At 40.7% G+C, this 18,662-nt stretch overlaps 1 protein-coding gene across 2 annotated transcripts in view; it reads right to left on the reverse strand.

Moving 5' to 3' along the window:
* The window catches only part of PTPN4 (protein tyrosine phosphatase non-receptor type 4), a 2,055,941-nt gene that overhangs the window by 1,960,300 nt on the left and 76,979 nt on the right, over window positions 1-18,662 (reverse strand). For both annotated transcript variants that reach the window (XM_069616750.1, XM_069616749.1), the window contains exon 2: window positions 12,152-12,306. Coding sequence is in view for 1 of the 2 variants with exons in the window: in XM_069616749.1 (XP_069472850.1) it covers window positions 12,152-12,289 (138 nt within the window). In the remaining variant the exon portion in view is untranslated. The remainder of the gene's footprint in view (window positions 1-12,151; window positions 12,307-18,662) is intronic.

The following is an 18,662-nucleotide window of genomic DNA, read 5'->3' on the forward strand; positions in this document are numbered from 1 at the left end:
CGCGAAAGTTGAAGACATTGTTTTTTTCTCCCATCTCCGGACAAGGAACAGATGTTGCAATGGAAGAGAATGAAGTGGACGACAATGAAACACCATCAATATCACTCAGCATAGCGGAAGACGATATCAGAGATTGTACCTTTCATGCGAGTGACATGTCCTCAACGTTACAGGCCGAACCAGCTGGGATGCAGAGTGACAGTATAAGGAAAGAGGCCAAATTCATTGTATTCGATAGCTGTTTGATGGATATTATTATGATGATGAAATGTGGGCATTGGGTTGGTGGGGAAGTATGTGGGGAGCCATTGATTAATGTGACTCGTGCAATTCGAGGCACTAACCTTAAAATACATGCCACCTGTACACAATATCATCCGTTCGCATGGTCTGCACAACCCATGCTGGGGCAACTGCCAGCAGGCAATCTACTTTGTGCAGCGGCCGCACTTTTTAGTGGTTCAAGTTTTAAAATGTTACAGTATTTCTTTCAGTTTGTGGGAATCCAGTTCATTGCGAAAAGTCAGTTCTACAAATACCAAACCGATTATCTATTTCCAGCCATCAGCGAAGCTTGGAGAATGGAAAAAATGTCAATGGAAAGTACATTCGCGGGCAAACGCTTCAGGCTAGCCGGTGATGGACAATGCGACAGTCCAGGATTTTCAGCCAAGTACTGCACCTACCACTTTCAGGACATGGAAAGTAAGAAAATTGTGAGTTCGGTGGTCGTGCAGGTGTCACAAAGTACATCCTCAGTGGCCATGGAGAAATTTGGCTTTGTAGCATCATTGCAAGAACTACAATCGCGGGGAATGGTGATCGACCTGATAGCCACGGACAGACACGTTTCAATTGCCAAGACAATGAGAGAACAGTACAAAAATATAAATCACCAATTTGACGTTTGGCATCTTGCAAAATCAATCAATAAAAAATTGTCGGCTGCAGGAAAAAAAAAAGATATGCAAGGTATTTCACAGTGGTCCAAGTCAATCAGCAACCATCTTTGGTGGAGCTCAAAAACATGTGAAGGGTCGTTGGAAATTCTACTGGAAAAATGGCGGTCAGTAATGTTGCACTGTAGCAACGTACATCGATGGTCGACAAATGAGCATTTCCACAAATGTGAACATGGCCATTTGTCCACAGAGGAGGCACGGAAGAAGAAGTGGTTGATTCCTTCATCACCCACTCACAAGGCCATTGAAAAGATTGTATTTGATAAAACTATAACAAAAGCTTTGAGGGGACTCACGGAATTCTGCCACACAGGAGATTTGGAGGTGTTCCACAATATGTGCCTCAAGTACAGGCCCAAAAGATTGCATTTTGGCATGGAAGGCATGATAAATCGGACTCTTCTAGCGGTCTTGGCACATAACCATAATGTTGGCCGTCAACAAAGTAGGACGACCGGAACTTTAGGGACGCTTCGCTACAATAAGGCCTTCACTAAAAGAAGTAAACAATGGGTGATCAAACCAGTGTTTGAGGATATGCAATATGAGTTTATTGAGAGACTTATCGTAGATGTCCTCGATAGGCACATACATGGAGTGGTGAACGAACCTATGCAGGGGACAACTGCATTGCCACCCAACATTGCCTCTGTTCCATGTCCACCTAAAGCAGAGCTCATTGAGAAATACACATCACGGTTTAAATGATTGTAATTCGATTGTCTGTTCTCTCGAGTCTCCTCATGTTGCAGGCCCATTGCAATTAAACCAAACAGTAATATAAATCATTTTTACAAAAATTATAGAATGTTTCCGTATTACAAACACATGGCCGACCCATAGGGACAATAAAAAAAAAGGCACGCAGACAAGATGCCCTTACACTAACTGGAGCTAACTAGAAATGTGTGCTCGCTCAAAGTGAAGGTCAGCTGCTTTGATGTTTTGCTCGGGTGGCGGAACGGCCCACGACCCAATATAAGGTTCTATTGTGATTTGACCTTGACAGGCCGGGACCATCCTGAAAGACTAAGAAAAGATAATGAATAAAATTTCAGAAACGAAACGATGAGCCACGTTCATTAGAAGAAGTAACGTCGGCAAAGAAGGAGTGGTGTTTCGGGTCTGCCCTACACAGAGACACAATGGAAAATGCAAATATAATGTAAGTAACTTTTGATGAGTTTATACCGCAATTTCATTACTATACAGTGGCTTTAAAGACGGGTTCAGTTGTACTTGTTCGTTCTATGTGGCATAGTGTTTTCTACCGCGCACTATCTGGAGGAGAAACATCTGCTTTTACTGAAGCACCTCAAAACCTTCCTCTTTGCTTCTGCTTTCTCTCTCCCTCTCCCCTGCTACAACTGGTCCACTGTCTGCGACCTCGGTCCTGGGCCCTTCCACTCTCCACCTGCACTGCCTCCCTGTCAACCCCTGCACTGGGGGACTGTCTCAGTATCCTACAGCCCCCCCTTCCCAGCACTTGTTCTGCACTTACCTTGCACTTGCCACCAGCTGGCCCTATTTATTTATTATTTTATGCTACTTACCTTGTACTCCACTCCCCCCCCCTCCATGCCTCGCCACGCCTTTAAACACTTGTGTACACCCAGTAGCGCTGTCCTCGCTATGAAATGAATAATTTTAATAAGGATCTGATGGTGAGACTAATTTCATTTTTTATGTTTTTAGGTACATCATTCACTACTGTCTGTGTCACGAGTACCAGACACCGGCGGACGGCTTCTACAGCCGCCAGTTGCTTCTCCGCGTGAACAACGTTACCACCCTGACCATTTTATGGGACGATCGCCAAGTACAAGTATGCCCTTACGCGGTACTAACGGTTAGATGCAACATACCTACCGTTGTGGTGGCCTAGTGCCTCGTTGTTGGAACAGCCATGCGATTATCAGTGCGACAGAAGAGCTTATTTTTATCGTAAACCAACACCCTGTGTACTGCACACGAACATCGCTTGCCTCAAGACGAACTAATTTGGATCGAGAGCAAAGAAAAATGCAAATCGCTGAATATTCTCTAAACATTTGATGTCCAATAAACGTACTTTGCCAAATGTACAATCTTGCCATTTGCTTTTAAACCACGGTTTCACATTCCGAATTGTGGTGCTGTATTGTGAGATGCTCTAAGACCCTGTGTACAGCAAAGGACCATCGCGTTCCTCAATACGAACTTTTTGGAACATGAGCAAATAAAAATGCAAATCGCTGAATATTCTCTAAACATTTGATGTCAAATAAATGTACTTTACCACATTTACAATCTTGCGGTTTGATTTCAAAGTACAGTTTCATATTCCGAATTGTGGTGCGCTGTATTGTGAGCTGATCTGTGTTGATTTCCGGGGTCTGTGTGGAGTCGCGTAGAAGACGCCTGGGCGCGTTTGCCTACGCAGCTCAGTCACGTCACGGATAGAGGCGGGGAATATGAATGTTTTGATAAAGTCTGTTTCAGGGGCGGGGGATTTGATTTAGTGCCGCAAAGGCAGGTGAGCCAGGTCGATGCGGCGGAATGATAGGATTATCACAAAATGGAGGCTGATTTCGAGTGCGATAATGGGCGAAAAGTCGGGTAAGGTCCATAGGAAAGTTTCCTACGATCTACCGATTTATGCTTACAAACACATGGCCGACCCGTAGGGACAATAAAAAAAAAGTCCCGGAACTCTCCTTTAAATGTATTTTACCATTTTCTAACTTTGCAAGTACAGTAAGTCTTTCTAAGTGAACACTCATATGAAAATAGTCTGTGTGCAAGTACCATAAATAACGGTTTTCAGTTTTTGGGGAATAATTCAATTGATATTTCATTGCAGATCTTTCTTGACATGATCTTCTTTGGTTTATACATTGCTAACTTTATATTACTTTGTGAGATACTCAAATAGCTCTGAGCAATGGGAGCCTTACCAAACCCACTCCCATTGTGTCTTTTAAAAATGCCATCTTTTTGGTTTAATTACCATGTCTGTCTTTACATAGACCACAGAGATGGAAGTACAGACCGTTACCATGGAGGAAACATGTTACGACATCCTACTGGTGAGGCCAAGTAACTTGCACAAACACTTAATTTTTTGTTTTTGATGTGGTCTAAGTTAGAATACCAATGTACATTTTCGAGTGAACGATGTTCTGACTAATTGCATCGATAAAAGGACCAGGATGCTACATCGACAACTATTCCGGAGTCAACAGCGACCTCACTCAACTTTCAAGTACAATTTAGAATAATACTTCAGATGCGACTACACAAAATATTTATTTGTTCAATTTCCACCCAAAACAAACTCTTAGGCTTCTTTGTCAATACTGATCTTTTTAATGTCATTTGTTTCAAATTTTGCTTTTACATCTTTCTTATTTCAATTACCATTAAATAGGTGGATCCTGGAACGTCGACAACATACTATTCTTCTAATGTAACCGGTCATGAGGATGAGGTAAGAAGTGAAAATTTATTGATTTATACTTATGTTTATAGATGAATATGTTTCTTACATTTTACACTGTCAGCAAATTGCAAAGCATTACATCACCAAGCTTCATGTTTTTATCGCAGAAACGCATGCAATGATTTAAGCACACCTTTAGAAAAATGTACATTGACGCTGAACAGATGTTTTCACCATACTAATTGTGTTTGCTTTAGTTCATAAACTTTAGCTGCTTAGAGAAAAATGGAATAGGTGAAACAAAATAACATTGCAACGCATTAAGGGGGATACAATTATGTGATCATAAATTGCATGCAAGGATTTGTGGGGAGCCATTGGTGGAGTTGACTCATGTAGTTAAAAGGCACCAATGTGCAGATCAAGGGTAGCTGTGTACACCACCCTAACTCATGTTCATGGTCTGCTCAACCTATACTTGAAAGTGCCGGGTGGAAATGTACTGTGTTCATCTTCATTGTTGTTTAGCGGATCAACGTTCAGTACACTTTTATGGTTTTTCTAACTTTGTGGGACTCCAGTTCCTTACAAAACCCAATACTACAAATATCAGAAGGATTTCTTGTTACCCGCTATTAGCCAGGCATGGACACTCGAACAGTTGCCAATGAACAATGCTTTCACTGGCTAAAGGCTCTGGCTAGCTGGTGATGACAGTGCGACAGTCCTGCTTTTTCTACTAAATACTGCACTAACCACTTCCAAGACATGGAATCCAAATAAAAGTGAGTTTGTTGGTTGTGCAAGTAACTGAATGTACATCATCTGTTGCCATGGAAAAATATGGTTTCATCAAATCCATTCAACTTCTCAATCGAGAGGAATGCAGATAGACCAGATAGCCACGTTTCAATTAACAAGGCCACGCAAGAGCAGTTCTCAGACAAAAATATGATGTATGGCACGTTGCAAAATCCATTTTGAAAAATATTACAGTTCCTGGAAAAGAAATCCCACAGAAAACATTTTAAATTGGTCAACCATTTTTGGTGGAGTTCAAAAACGTGTCAAGGATCTGTTGATCTTCTGCTGGAAAATGGCATTCAGTGATGCACCATTGTTCGAACGTAAACTCTTGGCAAGAAAACTAACATTTTCATGAATGAATGAATGTGCACATGGACCATTGAGCAAGGAGCAGGAGCATATGGAAAAGTGGTTGGTTACAGGCTCGCCTCCTCACACAGCACTTGAGAAGGTTGTTGGACAAAACGCTTTCAAGAGACGTGAGAGGACTCTCCGAATTCTGCCACACAGGAGATTCGGAGGGTTTCCACAATATGTGCCTGAAGTACAGGCCTAAAAAGATACATTTTCGCAAAGACGGTATGGCGGCCAGAACGAGACTGACTGTACTTGCACACAACGCGAATATTGGAAGGGAACAAGCAAAAACTGCAGGAATGTTCAGGATGCCTCGTTACAACATGGAGTTTACCAAAAGAAGCAAACGGTGATGGCAAAGCCAATCTACCAGCAAATGGATTTTGAATTCGTGAAAAATCAGACATTGAATGTGCTGGCCATGCAAACGCATGGAATTGATCCAGATTTTGTTTCTTTTGCCCAGACTGTGCCGCATAACATTACAAAAGAGGTTTGCCATTCCCAAACTTGAACTAGTGGAAAGGTTGACTTCGAGATTTAAAATGTGTGGCTTTCTTTACAAAGTTTAACAAAGGCAGTTTCAAGCTTTTGTACAGTGCCTGCAAGCGGTTCTCATTGTACAAAAAATGAAATATGTGACTTGAGATGTATTAGCAAATTACTGTTTGTGAGGTAATGTCACTTGATAGGCATACACATTTCTACTTTTCGTTCCTTTTTCTATTTTTAACCATCAAAATAAATGATTTAATTTTCAACAATAAATTGCGGTCTGCTAATTTCAAGTATTTCACTTGAATGATCTCTGTCTCAATGCCAGCAAGACTGAGATCCTTTCCATTAGGACTGTTGAATTCACTCTTGCCACCCTCACAATCCAGAAACCTTTGAGTCATCTTCGACTCCTCCCAGTTTCCTTCCTCACATTCCGACACCGCTCCTCACTTTTACCCAGAAGTTCTGTGATCCCTGTACTTCCTTCTCCCTTACTATTATCCCTTCAGGCCCCAGCCATTGTGCAGGACAAACTGATGCCTTCGTGGTTGCTACAAGGATCAAATTCAAGACCCCTTGCAACATCCAGAAGGCTGTCTAGGGTGTGGGAACACACTACCTGCAGCTCTCTCACAAACTTCTCTTCTTCACGATACCTTCGATCCACTCGCTCCAACTCTCTGCTGGGCAAACGCTTCTCCAAGCAGAGAGCTGGGGGGCAGATCACTACTGACAACTAGGGAAATCTGTGCCCCTGTGCACCGGTCACAAGTAATTTTTGAAAGAAAAAGTAAATGTAGTGGGAACAGGCGCGTTGATACCGTTAAAATGGAAGTAAATATTGTCATATGTGGATTACTTGAAATATTTTGTTGTTCTTCAGTACACTGACCGCCACTAATTTTGTTCATTTATGTGGCATTTGTTACCAAAAACCAAACTGACTCTGGCACACTGAACGCTAGATGAAGGGTCCCACTGTTATGTGTCCTTGAATACACGCACTAAAAGAATTTGAATGACCAAATGTGTCGAAAATCCACAAAGAAATATAAGATTCACTATATTGAAAGCTTATGACGGAAAGTAAAGTTTCTATTTCAGAAAACTGTCTTTTGAAGTGGTTGGTCCTGCGCCACATCGGAAGAATGGAATCTCAAAACACAATGTAAGCAAGATTTTAAATAATACTTATGCAAGTGTGAATGGAAAGTGTGCTACGTGATGAACGTTGCGACGGCTACATGTTCTATAGGACGCAAAGAATAGACATTGTACGTTTATTACTTAAATTGATAACTAACATAAGAATGTACTATGTATATTCACTTATAAAGTGGGTACTGAAATATGTTTTTGCATTCTCTATTTTACATACTTATATGAACCCGATGTGCGCCTGGCACGGGTACAGCCTATTGGCCGACGGCTTCTTCAACAGTATTTGGACAATAATCATCAACAACCCATCTGTGATAACAATCATGTTGGACGATCGCCAGACAACAATCTGTCCTTTCGAGGTTGCAGTAAAAAGGAGCAACATGGCAGCCTATAGGTTCTAGAAACGGGCGGATGTGAAAGTGTTGCATTTACACCAAAATGGGAAAGCTATTAACTGTGTTTGAAAAAAGTTAACAAAGTTTTTTCGTAGACTTAAATAACTATTTTCAGCGTTGTGTCAAAATTAAAACTACTTGCTACGCTCCAGAACATTGCTGTTTTCTTCAAAATAAAATGTTACAATAATTTTTGTATAAAGAAATAAAAGTTTGTTGTGAATGCGTGTGTTTAAGTTCCAGGTTCTGCATTAGATAACGTTATGACCTGGGTGATGGGGTACGTTTGGCTTCGCTGCCCACTAACATCATTGAAACAGGTGGAGCTCATCCCAAGCGTCTAGCCATGTCAGCGTTAGGGGCGGGCAAACTGAATCAGTGCCGCAAGGGCACTTGAACTTAGGGCGATAGATCAACGGATAAGGAAGATGGTGGTACCCGTGCCGTAATTTTCACGTGTTAAAGTGAGAAAAATGTGGGTAAGTTGCACTGGAAATATTCTTAAGAACGATTGATGTATGCTCTGAAATACATGCCCAATCCATTGGGCCAGTAACATTTCTCATCAAACTACCCCTTGAAGCAGCTATCAATGGTGAAATTCGATTAAGAATGAGGATAGTGAAAGACTTTAGCAGGTCTTCCACAAAGTGGTTTATTATTCAGCCTGGACCCTAGGGAAACCCATTATGCTCATAATACATTGGACAGGGGAACAAGAACTATGATAAATTGTCTGCCAAAACATTTCCCTGTATATAGTTTCATTCAAACTGGCTTCCTCCTTTTGATCATCCCAAGGATCTGTTCAATCACTTAGCGGGTTCCCATCTATGCTATGAGCATGCCCTCCATAGCACTTACTTCCAGGATCCTGTGAGAAGGCCAAAAGGCCCTATGGATGCTACATTGAGAACCTTACAGCCCAGAAAAAAAATGTGACTGGTTTGGTGGTGTTTGATCGTCCGACAAATGATTGCGACAGGCAGACCGAAAAAGAACTGCCTGCATCAATTGATAGAAGATCAAAGCGCAAACCAAATGCGTGCACACCAACCCACACCCATGACCCCACTCCTACTTACCCGTTTGCTCGCCGCCTGGTCCCCTTAACCCCCGCTGCGTCTGATCCGTCCCTTCAACACGGGTCTTATCCGATGCTGCACGGTCCCTTTTTCCATTTCTGGTCTCCCGCCTCCCATGTTGAGGAAGCGGGGGGGGGCACACCCCGCAACCCTCCCAAAGCGATTATATACCGTTCATAGGGAGCGGGGGACACCCATGCTGTCGATCCAGAAAAACGGGCGAAGACCAACCGTCTCATGCTCTTAGTGTTAGTAATACATAATCATAAGCTTGACCGAAGTGCAGCCATTTTAAGGTGACAGAAATCGCCATCTTGTTTTCTCTAACGTTTGCTTATTGCTTTCTGTTCTAAATGCTTCACTGACATGATATTCTGCTTTACCAGTGTGCAATAATGCAAGGCCAAGGGAAATATGCTGAAACATAACGTAGCAACCCTGATAGAAATACCCGGTCTCCTCCCGCGCGCTATCCTTGAAAGATGGCAGCAAGGCATCCTAAATCAGCCCACAGGGGCCAGTGTGTCTCGAAAACACAGTGAAAATACTCGGAACGAACATTAAATTGCTTGAATTATGTTCTTTTTTGCGGCCCCCCTTTTCGAGCCCTGTAGAGTCCTGGAGAGCGAGTTGACCCCCAGGACCCAAATAGAAACTAGGAGATAGGAAGGCCTGGATTGTGGCTCTCCCCCCCACATGCAGCTTGCTAGTGAGAACAGAAGCATTCTGTTCTTTTCAACAAAGACTTATGTCTGCAGCCTTACAAAATTGCAAACTGTTGCAAAAACAAATGTTTGAGGTGTCATACTCGTCATGATTGTCAATCATCGTGCTCAGTTCAAAGGAGAGATGTGCAAGGGGCGGTTTTTGATGGAACACTACTGATTCTAAGATGTTAGTTTTGTATATATGCGACTGATGTTTGTGTCTCGCTCTCTTGCGTCTCCCGAGGTCTGTTAGACACACGTCACGGGGCGTGAGACCAGTTGGCCAACTGAGACTATTTACTTTGCAATAAACCCTAGCTTTTGGGAATACAACCTCGTGTCGGGCGTATCAGTTCGTGTGTGGTGACTGTGCCTTGTTTCCACATTCGAGGGTCCCTCAGGGGCCCCTTCAATGCAACACCTGCTCCACATGTTCAGTATGTATTAGCCTAATTGTTTTCATTCAGTCAAATGGTACAGGCCAAATTCGGTCAAATGTACCATTCAACCAAATAAAAACGAAAAATTATGCTAAAACCATTGGACCACACCTCTCAGTTCTTCTCCATCACGTGGGTGAGGCAAGCCGAGGATCCTCAGGTCAGAGTCGCAAATTGTTCATCCTTTGCCTGCAGATCGACTACAGTGGAAACTCTAGAAACCTTTGGTGAGCCGCTCAACAACTCTGGTTCCGATCCCATTTACTTGTCTTGCCACACAACGCATCCCCTACTTGGTCATAGCTCCCCACAGTTATTTGCATATTCATGCTCTCCAGTTTGATTTCAAAGCCATGGAATTGGCTTGAATTCAAAAGAGGTTATATGCTATTTGAACTGTTGTCCACAGACATTGAACACCCCTAACCTCAGTTATCTCCAAACACCAACCAACCATTCATTGAAATTCAGTTCATGCCAGAATATGAAGACTTTGTACCTTTCTTGTCCTACAAAACATAGGTCTACATTGCACACAATCAAAACATTGCTACAAACTAAAATATGGGCTTCAGCACAATCATAATAATGTTACAAGCTACTAGAAAGTTCAAGATGTGTGCTATGAAAAATCTCATATCCAAAAATGAAATACTTGAGAAAGAAGACGCATAAGAAAACTATAAAAACGGTTTGAAAACTGGAGACAGTATTGTCAAACTGCACGCATGGATTACTAGGATAGACACAAAACTGGACTTGGATAGCACTCTAGTCATACCTCTGGAAACCTTCTGTGGCAAATTAAACAGTGCTGAAAGATCTTGACATCATGGAACCATCATCTACATGTGGTGAGAATGTACTCCTTCACGATTAATGGCAAACAGATTGGAAAACATTAAAGTTACAGAGATTCAATTACTTGAGGAACCCAGATTAATATATCTGGAGGAAAAGAATGTGTCTGACACGTGGCAGTTGCTGATCACTACTGAGGCACAATCAAACATTCACATTGGGGCAAGTTCGTCTGAATATACATAGGTCCCAGTATTAGAAAAAAGGTCTATGTATGGCCATTCCCAATCAGCACTACTGAGTTGTAATCAAACAATTGTATAGCGCATTTCACCACTGGTATGGTCCCAACACGCTGTAGGTTGTACGCCCTTGTGGGGGTCGGGGGGACACAGAAGTCCAGGTATGGAAAATTCAGAGAATTCTAGAATTTGTGTGTGCATTTTAGCCAAGACCAAGGTAGGTAGGGGTGGCAAAGTCCCTGCTAGTTCTCCATGTCGAGCAGGCATGTGGATGGGTGCCGAGAGATAGTCTGGAGAGTATGCAAGAGCAGGACCTAATTTTTATCATAGGGGGATAGCTGCATTCTAATGGCAGAGGTGTCTTGCAATGTGTCTTACAGTAGTGCATGTAGTGGATAGGTGCTGAGAGGTAGTTTGGAGAGTATGCAAAAGCAGGAGTATACACATAAATATAGATATAGGTTCCTGTCTTAGAGAAAAAGTCTATAAACCATAAAATGGATCATAAATAGAGCAGAGGGCCTGTAAAGGCAGTAGGGGTGGGGCATTTCATGTTCTCATTTTATATGTTTAGATTACATGGCCTTGAATGAAATCCACACTCTTTGGGGGTATAATGACTGAAAGAGTCAATCATTTGATATGCTTCATTTCGGGTATTAAGCATTTGCTTTGATGCTTATAGAATATCCCAGTGACTGTTCAAGATTGAAATACCACAAAGGAAGGAAAGTAGAAAAATGGCATGCTTGCAATGAAAATATGGGGCCCGCTATAAAATCACTTGTGGCAATTTTGAGACCATGTGTTCAATGGTTGTGTGAATATGGTGTGCTTTTTTAAAATCCGCTTTCTGGCATGGCAAGATGCATGGTTTTATAGAGAAGGCCATCCAAGGCCTGTATTCAATGCATACTATCCTTTATCCAATGAAGGTTACAACAGAGCACTTACTTATTTTCTCTAGCAAAAGAATGGTCTAGTGTTGGTTTATTTGCTACTCATTTCAATCTGCACCATCTGATGAAGGTCTATGGGGCTTAGAAAATTGATGCATTGTGCCATCTCTGTATAAAATATCCAGTAAGTCCAATACAAGGTATACAAACATGCATTTTGTGTGAATTGAACGTGGCTTCAAATCTTTCTTTGCAATATATATTTTTTAAAACACTAACAAACAGCCTCACTTTTGTCTACCAAAAAGAACTACCAAATATCACAATTAAGCCTCAGCAACATTTCCACTGCTGTCCTTCAGACTATACTTACGTTTATTTTGAAAGCTTGTACAGTGTTGTCCAGGAGAAGAATATTGCAGATGACCTCTGTGTGCTGTCGATCTCGTGCCAGCTCCGATGCTCGTACATTGTAGGTTCTGCCAGCAGGCAATCGGAAACGTGCGGTCATTACTGTCCACACAGGGTCTTGAATAAAGAGAAAAAAAAAGATGATAGAAATCTCTTCTCATTTCTCACAGGCAAAGGCACCAGACCATTCTTAAACTATGGGGTAGGACTTTAAACGTTTAAAATAAAAATAAAAACACTGTTCCCCTGCACATTTACAGAATGCATAGTCCACACACTCATCAAATCATTCTCAAGACAAGGCGACACACTGACTGTATAGGAGGTCCTTTTAGATTATGGGTCTGATATTTCCATATTTTAATGCAGCCACAAGGCACTGTTGGAGCATACAAAGGCACATAGAAATGCACAAATAGCTACTCTCACTGGGCAGACATTAGCAAATAATGAAGTGTAACACTGGGTATTCCCACATTTTGGATGCGCTGCCAGAACAAATCATTGAAACATCCTGATATTAAAAAGTCCTCATGCACAATCACTGTGCATTAAATATTATAACATATATAAAAAAAATTCAAAATTTAATCTTATTGATTTTCAAATAGATCTGTTCAAGTTTATACGGAAGTAGAAGCTTAAAAAATTCTTTCACACACAGGTCAAGCAATTTATACCCAGGAACATTCCCAGCTCTCCCAGTCAGATCACGATATCGGACATTGAAGATACGGCATTATTGTTGTCCTTGTCAGAGGCATCTGACTATCAGGCAGGTCAATTACAACAGGAACTGGGCATACAACAATTTCCTCTTAAATTAGTAGAACATAAGAAGCCATCCAAATGTGTACCACCATCACATAATGAGAGCGTAATAGACACTTTTCACCAGGCTGTTATACAAGACTTACATTTTCTCATGGATCACCCCAAGAACAGATTGCGACATTATAACAATCTGACGCAGAACAACAAGTTTTAACTACTTTGATGTTGGATCCGGGTATAGTCATTAAGGAAGCCGACAAAGGTGGTAATATAGTTTTACTAAATAGAGACGATTACATTCAGATGGCAAATGATCACCTTCCTACCCCCGGTTGTTATCAATTATTGCCAGGGAACCCAACTCTTCAAACAGTTGTCAATTTATCTGACCTTATTCATAAATGGCACTCACGTGGACTCATTACTGATGATGAAAAATGTTTTTTGTATCGGACGGCTCCAGTTATGCCCACCATGTACTTTTTACCCAAGATTCACAAAGAATATACTCAGCTACCACAAGTGAGACCGATTCTAAGCGGTTTAGGTTGGGCCACAGAAGGGCTTTCACAGTACATAGATACTGCAATTAAAAGCTTGGTTGCCACACTGCCTGCTCATCTACGAGACACTACACACACTCTTCAGACTTTAACTTCCATTAAGTGGTCAGAACATTTTTCGTTAGTAACTTATGATGTTAAATCACTATACACTGCTATTCAGCATAACTTGGCACTTGATACTATTGATTTTTCCTTTAGAAATCATTCGGCATCTCATGCTGACCATATACCAATGATCAAGGAATTTTTGGCTTTTACGCTTCGACATAACCAGTTTCTATTCAATGGTCAATATTATGCACAAACTAGAGGAGTGGCCATGGGGGCTAAATATGCCCCCTCATTGGCCAATCTCTTCATGGGTTTTTTTGAACATCATTACATACACAGTAATCATATATTTCAAGACCATATTGTACTTTGGAAAAGATATATTGATGATATTTTGTTGGTTTGGAGTGGGTCTACAGAAACTTTTCAACAATTTACCGATTATTTGAACAACAATACATTTGGGATTGAATTTGTGGGACATACGAGTACCACCAGAATGGAATTTTTGGATCCCGTCATCACTGTTGTAAATGGTCAAATACAGACTCAAACTTTCAGAAAACCAACAGCTGTGAACTAAATTTTACAAGCCACAAGTTGCCACAAACGCACTGTGATAGAGAACATACCGTTTGGAGAATGTTATCGTGCTCGACGAAACTGTAGTAATTTGGAGGAATTTACTTATGAGGCATCACAGATTCGAGCAAGGTTTAAACAGAGAGGCTATTCAAATCGTTGTATTCTAAATGGTATGCAACGGGTGAGTGTTATATCACGCAAGGACATGTTGATGGACCAGGGGAGGCAAAGACCCACCGGGTTCTCGGATGTACGCATTATTACCAAATATGTTCATAACTCGGAGAGGTTATACAAATTATTGAATAAGCATTGGCACTTATTACAACTTGATCCAAATATCACACCTTATATTGTTGATCACCCGAGATTTATTTTCTTGCGGAATCGTACACTCAAGGGGCATTTGTGTCCTTCCTTTTTAGCACCCACAATCAACTTGGCCAACCCTAGATCATGGTTACCACCTAAACCCAAGGGCTTTTTCAAATGTAGGACTTATAATTTTTGCCAATTTGCTATTCAGGCTGATAATTTTGTCTGTCACAATGGCCTATCAGTTCAAATACGGGATTTTTTGAATTGTAAGACGAAATATGTGGTGTATGCAATTCTGTGTATTTGTGGCAAAGTGTATGTGGGTTCGACCATCAGGGAATATCGTATACGTATCAGGGAACATGTTGCAAGCTTGAGAAAATTTGATTCCTAATTACCCCTAGCAACACATTGGCAGGAACAGCATCACATGGAAAATGTGAGCGAAATTAGGTTTATAGGCCTCATGCAGGCAAGACCTCATCCTAGAGGTGGGGACCGCTCTGCATTATTGCGACAATTAGAAGCACGTACTATTTGTAGGTTACGTTGCACTACCTTGGGACTTAACAGTGACACGGAATTACATGTTTTCTTGTAGAATGGTCAGGTAAAATGTGGCAAACGTGGGATTCTCTGTTCATGTGTGCCAGTGCGGGAGTCGAGCGGGCTGGCAAGGCAATATCGCAGTATCCATGGGCCAAAATCAACTTATAATAGCATTAATTTTAATTATAGCTGTATTGCTTTTCTTATTTGGTTTATGATTCTGGCATTTAGCTACTACAATTATTTTATTTCACAACACGTTGGCAGATAGGTATTCATTTTTTCTTAATTATCCGAATTATCTTGGGCTGATTGCAGACAAAATTGCCCATTAATGACTAAGTTCATTCAGTAATGAATCTAGTAACTCTTGGTATTCTGTTTACGCATCATTCCCTCATGTGATCCATGTCCGAACACGTGACCAACTACCACGTGACCGGAACATATTCTCCGCAGACTTCTACACGTTTCATTTGTGCAGCGCCGCACACGTGATTAATGACCACGTGATCGTAAGGTGCTCTTCTCTACACTCTTATTCTTTGTTTTATACGGTACACGGACTGAACCGCGTTTAGATATGGCTCAGTTGTAATGGACTGCTGTAGACGAGAGATTATGGCTGTAAGTGATTCTCACACTATGTAACGGTCAGTGTTGATGAAGGAATGGGATTCTGTATTGGATAACTGTTTTATATTAATACACGCTCTGGTTTTCCTCAACAGACATGCTAATCTAGGTGGGATGTTTGAACCGAATTAGAATGTTCGTACTGACATAATTCATATTTTTGGAAAGGAAGGTAATAGCTTATCTTTTTAACACCTTCACTTGTTTCTATTGGCTTATCACCATCTGGATTCATTTATTATATGTTTCTCTAGATTTTTCGAGTATGAGAATTGATCTAAGACAACGTCGTGATACAACTCTAATACAGTGGCTATCACCTTCAGACACCTACACATTGAAATATTAATCAACGGTAATTTGTGAAATTCTATTTAGCAATCTGGCACGTTATTGGTGTGGTGTTGGAATCCTTTTATGCTCACTAGTTTTAATTGGCTCGAATTTTTGACATTTCATAGGTCATTTTCGATAAGTTTTGACCCACTTGGTTCGGTGATATGTGCTGAACTGCTGTGTTTTTTGGCCCCTGGCGATGACACGCACAAATTTGTATTATAGAAGAGATATACATTGCTAAATAGTGCATGGAGATCTACGTGCACATCACTTTCACTATATGCGGGTTAGTACTGATATAGGGGACACAAGATCCTGGCAGCGCATTTACTGCACCAACTGTGTATCTTCTTGAGTTTGTAATGGTGTAACATGTTACTTTCAGTATATATATATATATATATATATATATATATATATATATATATATATATATATATATATATATATATATATACACATATATATGTTCTCATCTTGCATTTTTTAATTTATTTTTTAATTAATTTTTCATGTGCTGCTGATGACATGTTGATTTACCAATCCTCCTGGTAATGTATATATGTATATTTCAACACCCTTGTTTGTTGTGTTCTCTGTATTTTATGTCCTGGTTTACAAATGGGGACTTTTGTATGCACTGAAAAATTGTACACAATAACTGTTGAACAGAGTTCTGCCTTGAGAAAGACCGAGAGAGGGCGAAACACGTATTGGCACAGCACTCTGTCATGTGACATCACATACTGGATGTGATGAAGATTAAATTTTGAATTTTTTTTATATACGTGTTATTCATAACATTTATTGCACAGTGATTGTGCATGAGGACTTTTTAATATCAGGATGTTTCAATGATTTGTTCTGGCAGTGCATCCAAAATGTGGGAATACCCAGTGTTCGATTTGTTTTGTTAAGTGGGTTTGAGGTGCCCGCTTTTCCCTCAGGGTGCAGCAGCCGGTCCTTTGAGTTTAAACAGGGTTAATTTTGCTATATTTATTCGCTCAAGCGCTTACATTCACCTGACACACCTCAGGTTTCTGTTCTGTTTTCTAAATAATGAAGTGTATTTTGTAACCATTCAGCTGAAAGGTGAACATCCCAAAGAGATTGAAGCATTGTTTTGGTCACAATTATATATTCAATATAAAGGACTTTTAGTATTTCAAGATTGGCCACCAGTGTATGTGAGAAGAGCACCAATAGGTGAAGATGTAGTGATAGCTGCGTTCAAGAGGAAGTGAGTGAGGAAGTAGTACAAAAATAGGCAGCAATGGGAGTGGACTGTTTAAAAACCATGTAGGACATGATCTGGGATGTCCAGAGCATGCCATACAGTGTTAAAACCACCCCAACGCAGCGGTTTTATGTAGTTAAGCCACAGGCAAACCATAGTGGGACAATTAATGGACAAAAGGGTATTTATAAAGCAAGTAAGCACACATAATAGTCCGGTGTTACAGACAGTGAGACCAGATGGTACTTACTGTTTTATAGTAGATTATCACATTTTAAATTCACATTGTAAGACAGAGGCAGTTCAAATTCAGCACAGCTTGGGATTCCTAGCCCACTTACACAGATGCGTATACAAAACAAACCTTGATCTAGGTAATGGATATTTTACTCAACCTTTGAGTTTAGAAAACCAGAAATCTACTGCATTTACTTTTAAGTGCATGCATTTTCAATTTACAGAATAAAGCAGGGATATAAAGATTTTGCTGGCAATATGTAGATGAAATTTACATCACCCATGAGAATCTCAATAGATTTAGTCATTCAGACATTGGCTGCAAAATGGTACCTGATCAACTTAAAGAAATCAAGAATAGCTCATTGTGAGGTTACCTTCTTAGGTTTTACTCTTACAGATGAGGGCAGAAGCTTGTCAGCACATTTTCTCGAGACGTGTGCCAAGATACGACCTCCTAACACACTTAGACAATTGCGTGCCATTTTAGGGCCTTTACATTTTGGCATATCTTGTGTCTCTAATTTGGCTGAGCTAGTGAAACTATTGTATGCGGTTATAAAACCAAATTTCAAAGCAGCTCAGTGGTTGCCAGAGCGCAATCACATTTTGCACCACGTTTTCTCTTTGATGAGTCAAACTGGTCCTCTGCAACACAGGAAGACAGAAAAAGATCTAGAGATTAAGCTTTTAGTGGGAGAGAATGCTTTCACATATACAGTTTGTAATTTAGGGAAGACTAAACCAATTGCTTATAAGTCACATGGGTATTAGTAGACACCTGAATTAAGATTTACACCCAAGGGAAAGAATTCTCTCTTCAGTTCAGATGATCATTCAGAAAGAAAGGCCCCTAGCGGTGAATAGAACTATACACACACACACGTACACCTTTAGTTCAACTTGTGGCTGCCACAAGAGCTAGCGTACCCAATGCAAAAACATTACACACTAGGTGGATTCAATGGTCAGCGTATCAACATGCTCCAGATGTAAAATATCATTATAAAGAAGAACTGCAAAGAATGAGTGGTTTGACTTCGACAATGGCTACAGAGCCAAACACCTCATTGCCCGAAATCTCATGGTTTGATTTGTTCCAGGTAATTTATTGTGATGGCTCTGGCACAACAGCTGTTGGAACATGTTCCAAGTATGCAGCTGCAGGTTCAGCCGTGGTA

The sequence above is a fragment of the Ambystoma mexicanum genome, chromosome 9 (genome assembly GCF_040938575.1).
Source record: "Ambystoma mexicanum isolate Mex_15411 chromosome 9, UKY_AmexF1_1, whole genome shotgun sequence".
Taxonomy (NCBI): domain Eukaryota; kingdom Metazoa; phylum Chordata; class Amphibia; order Caudata; family Ambystomatidae; genus Ambystoma; species Ambystoma mexicanum.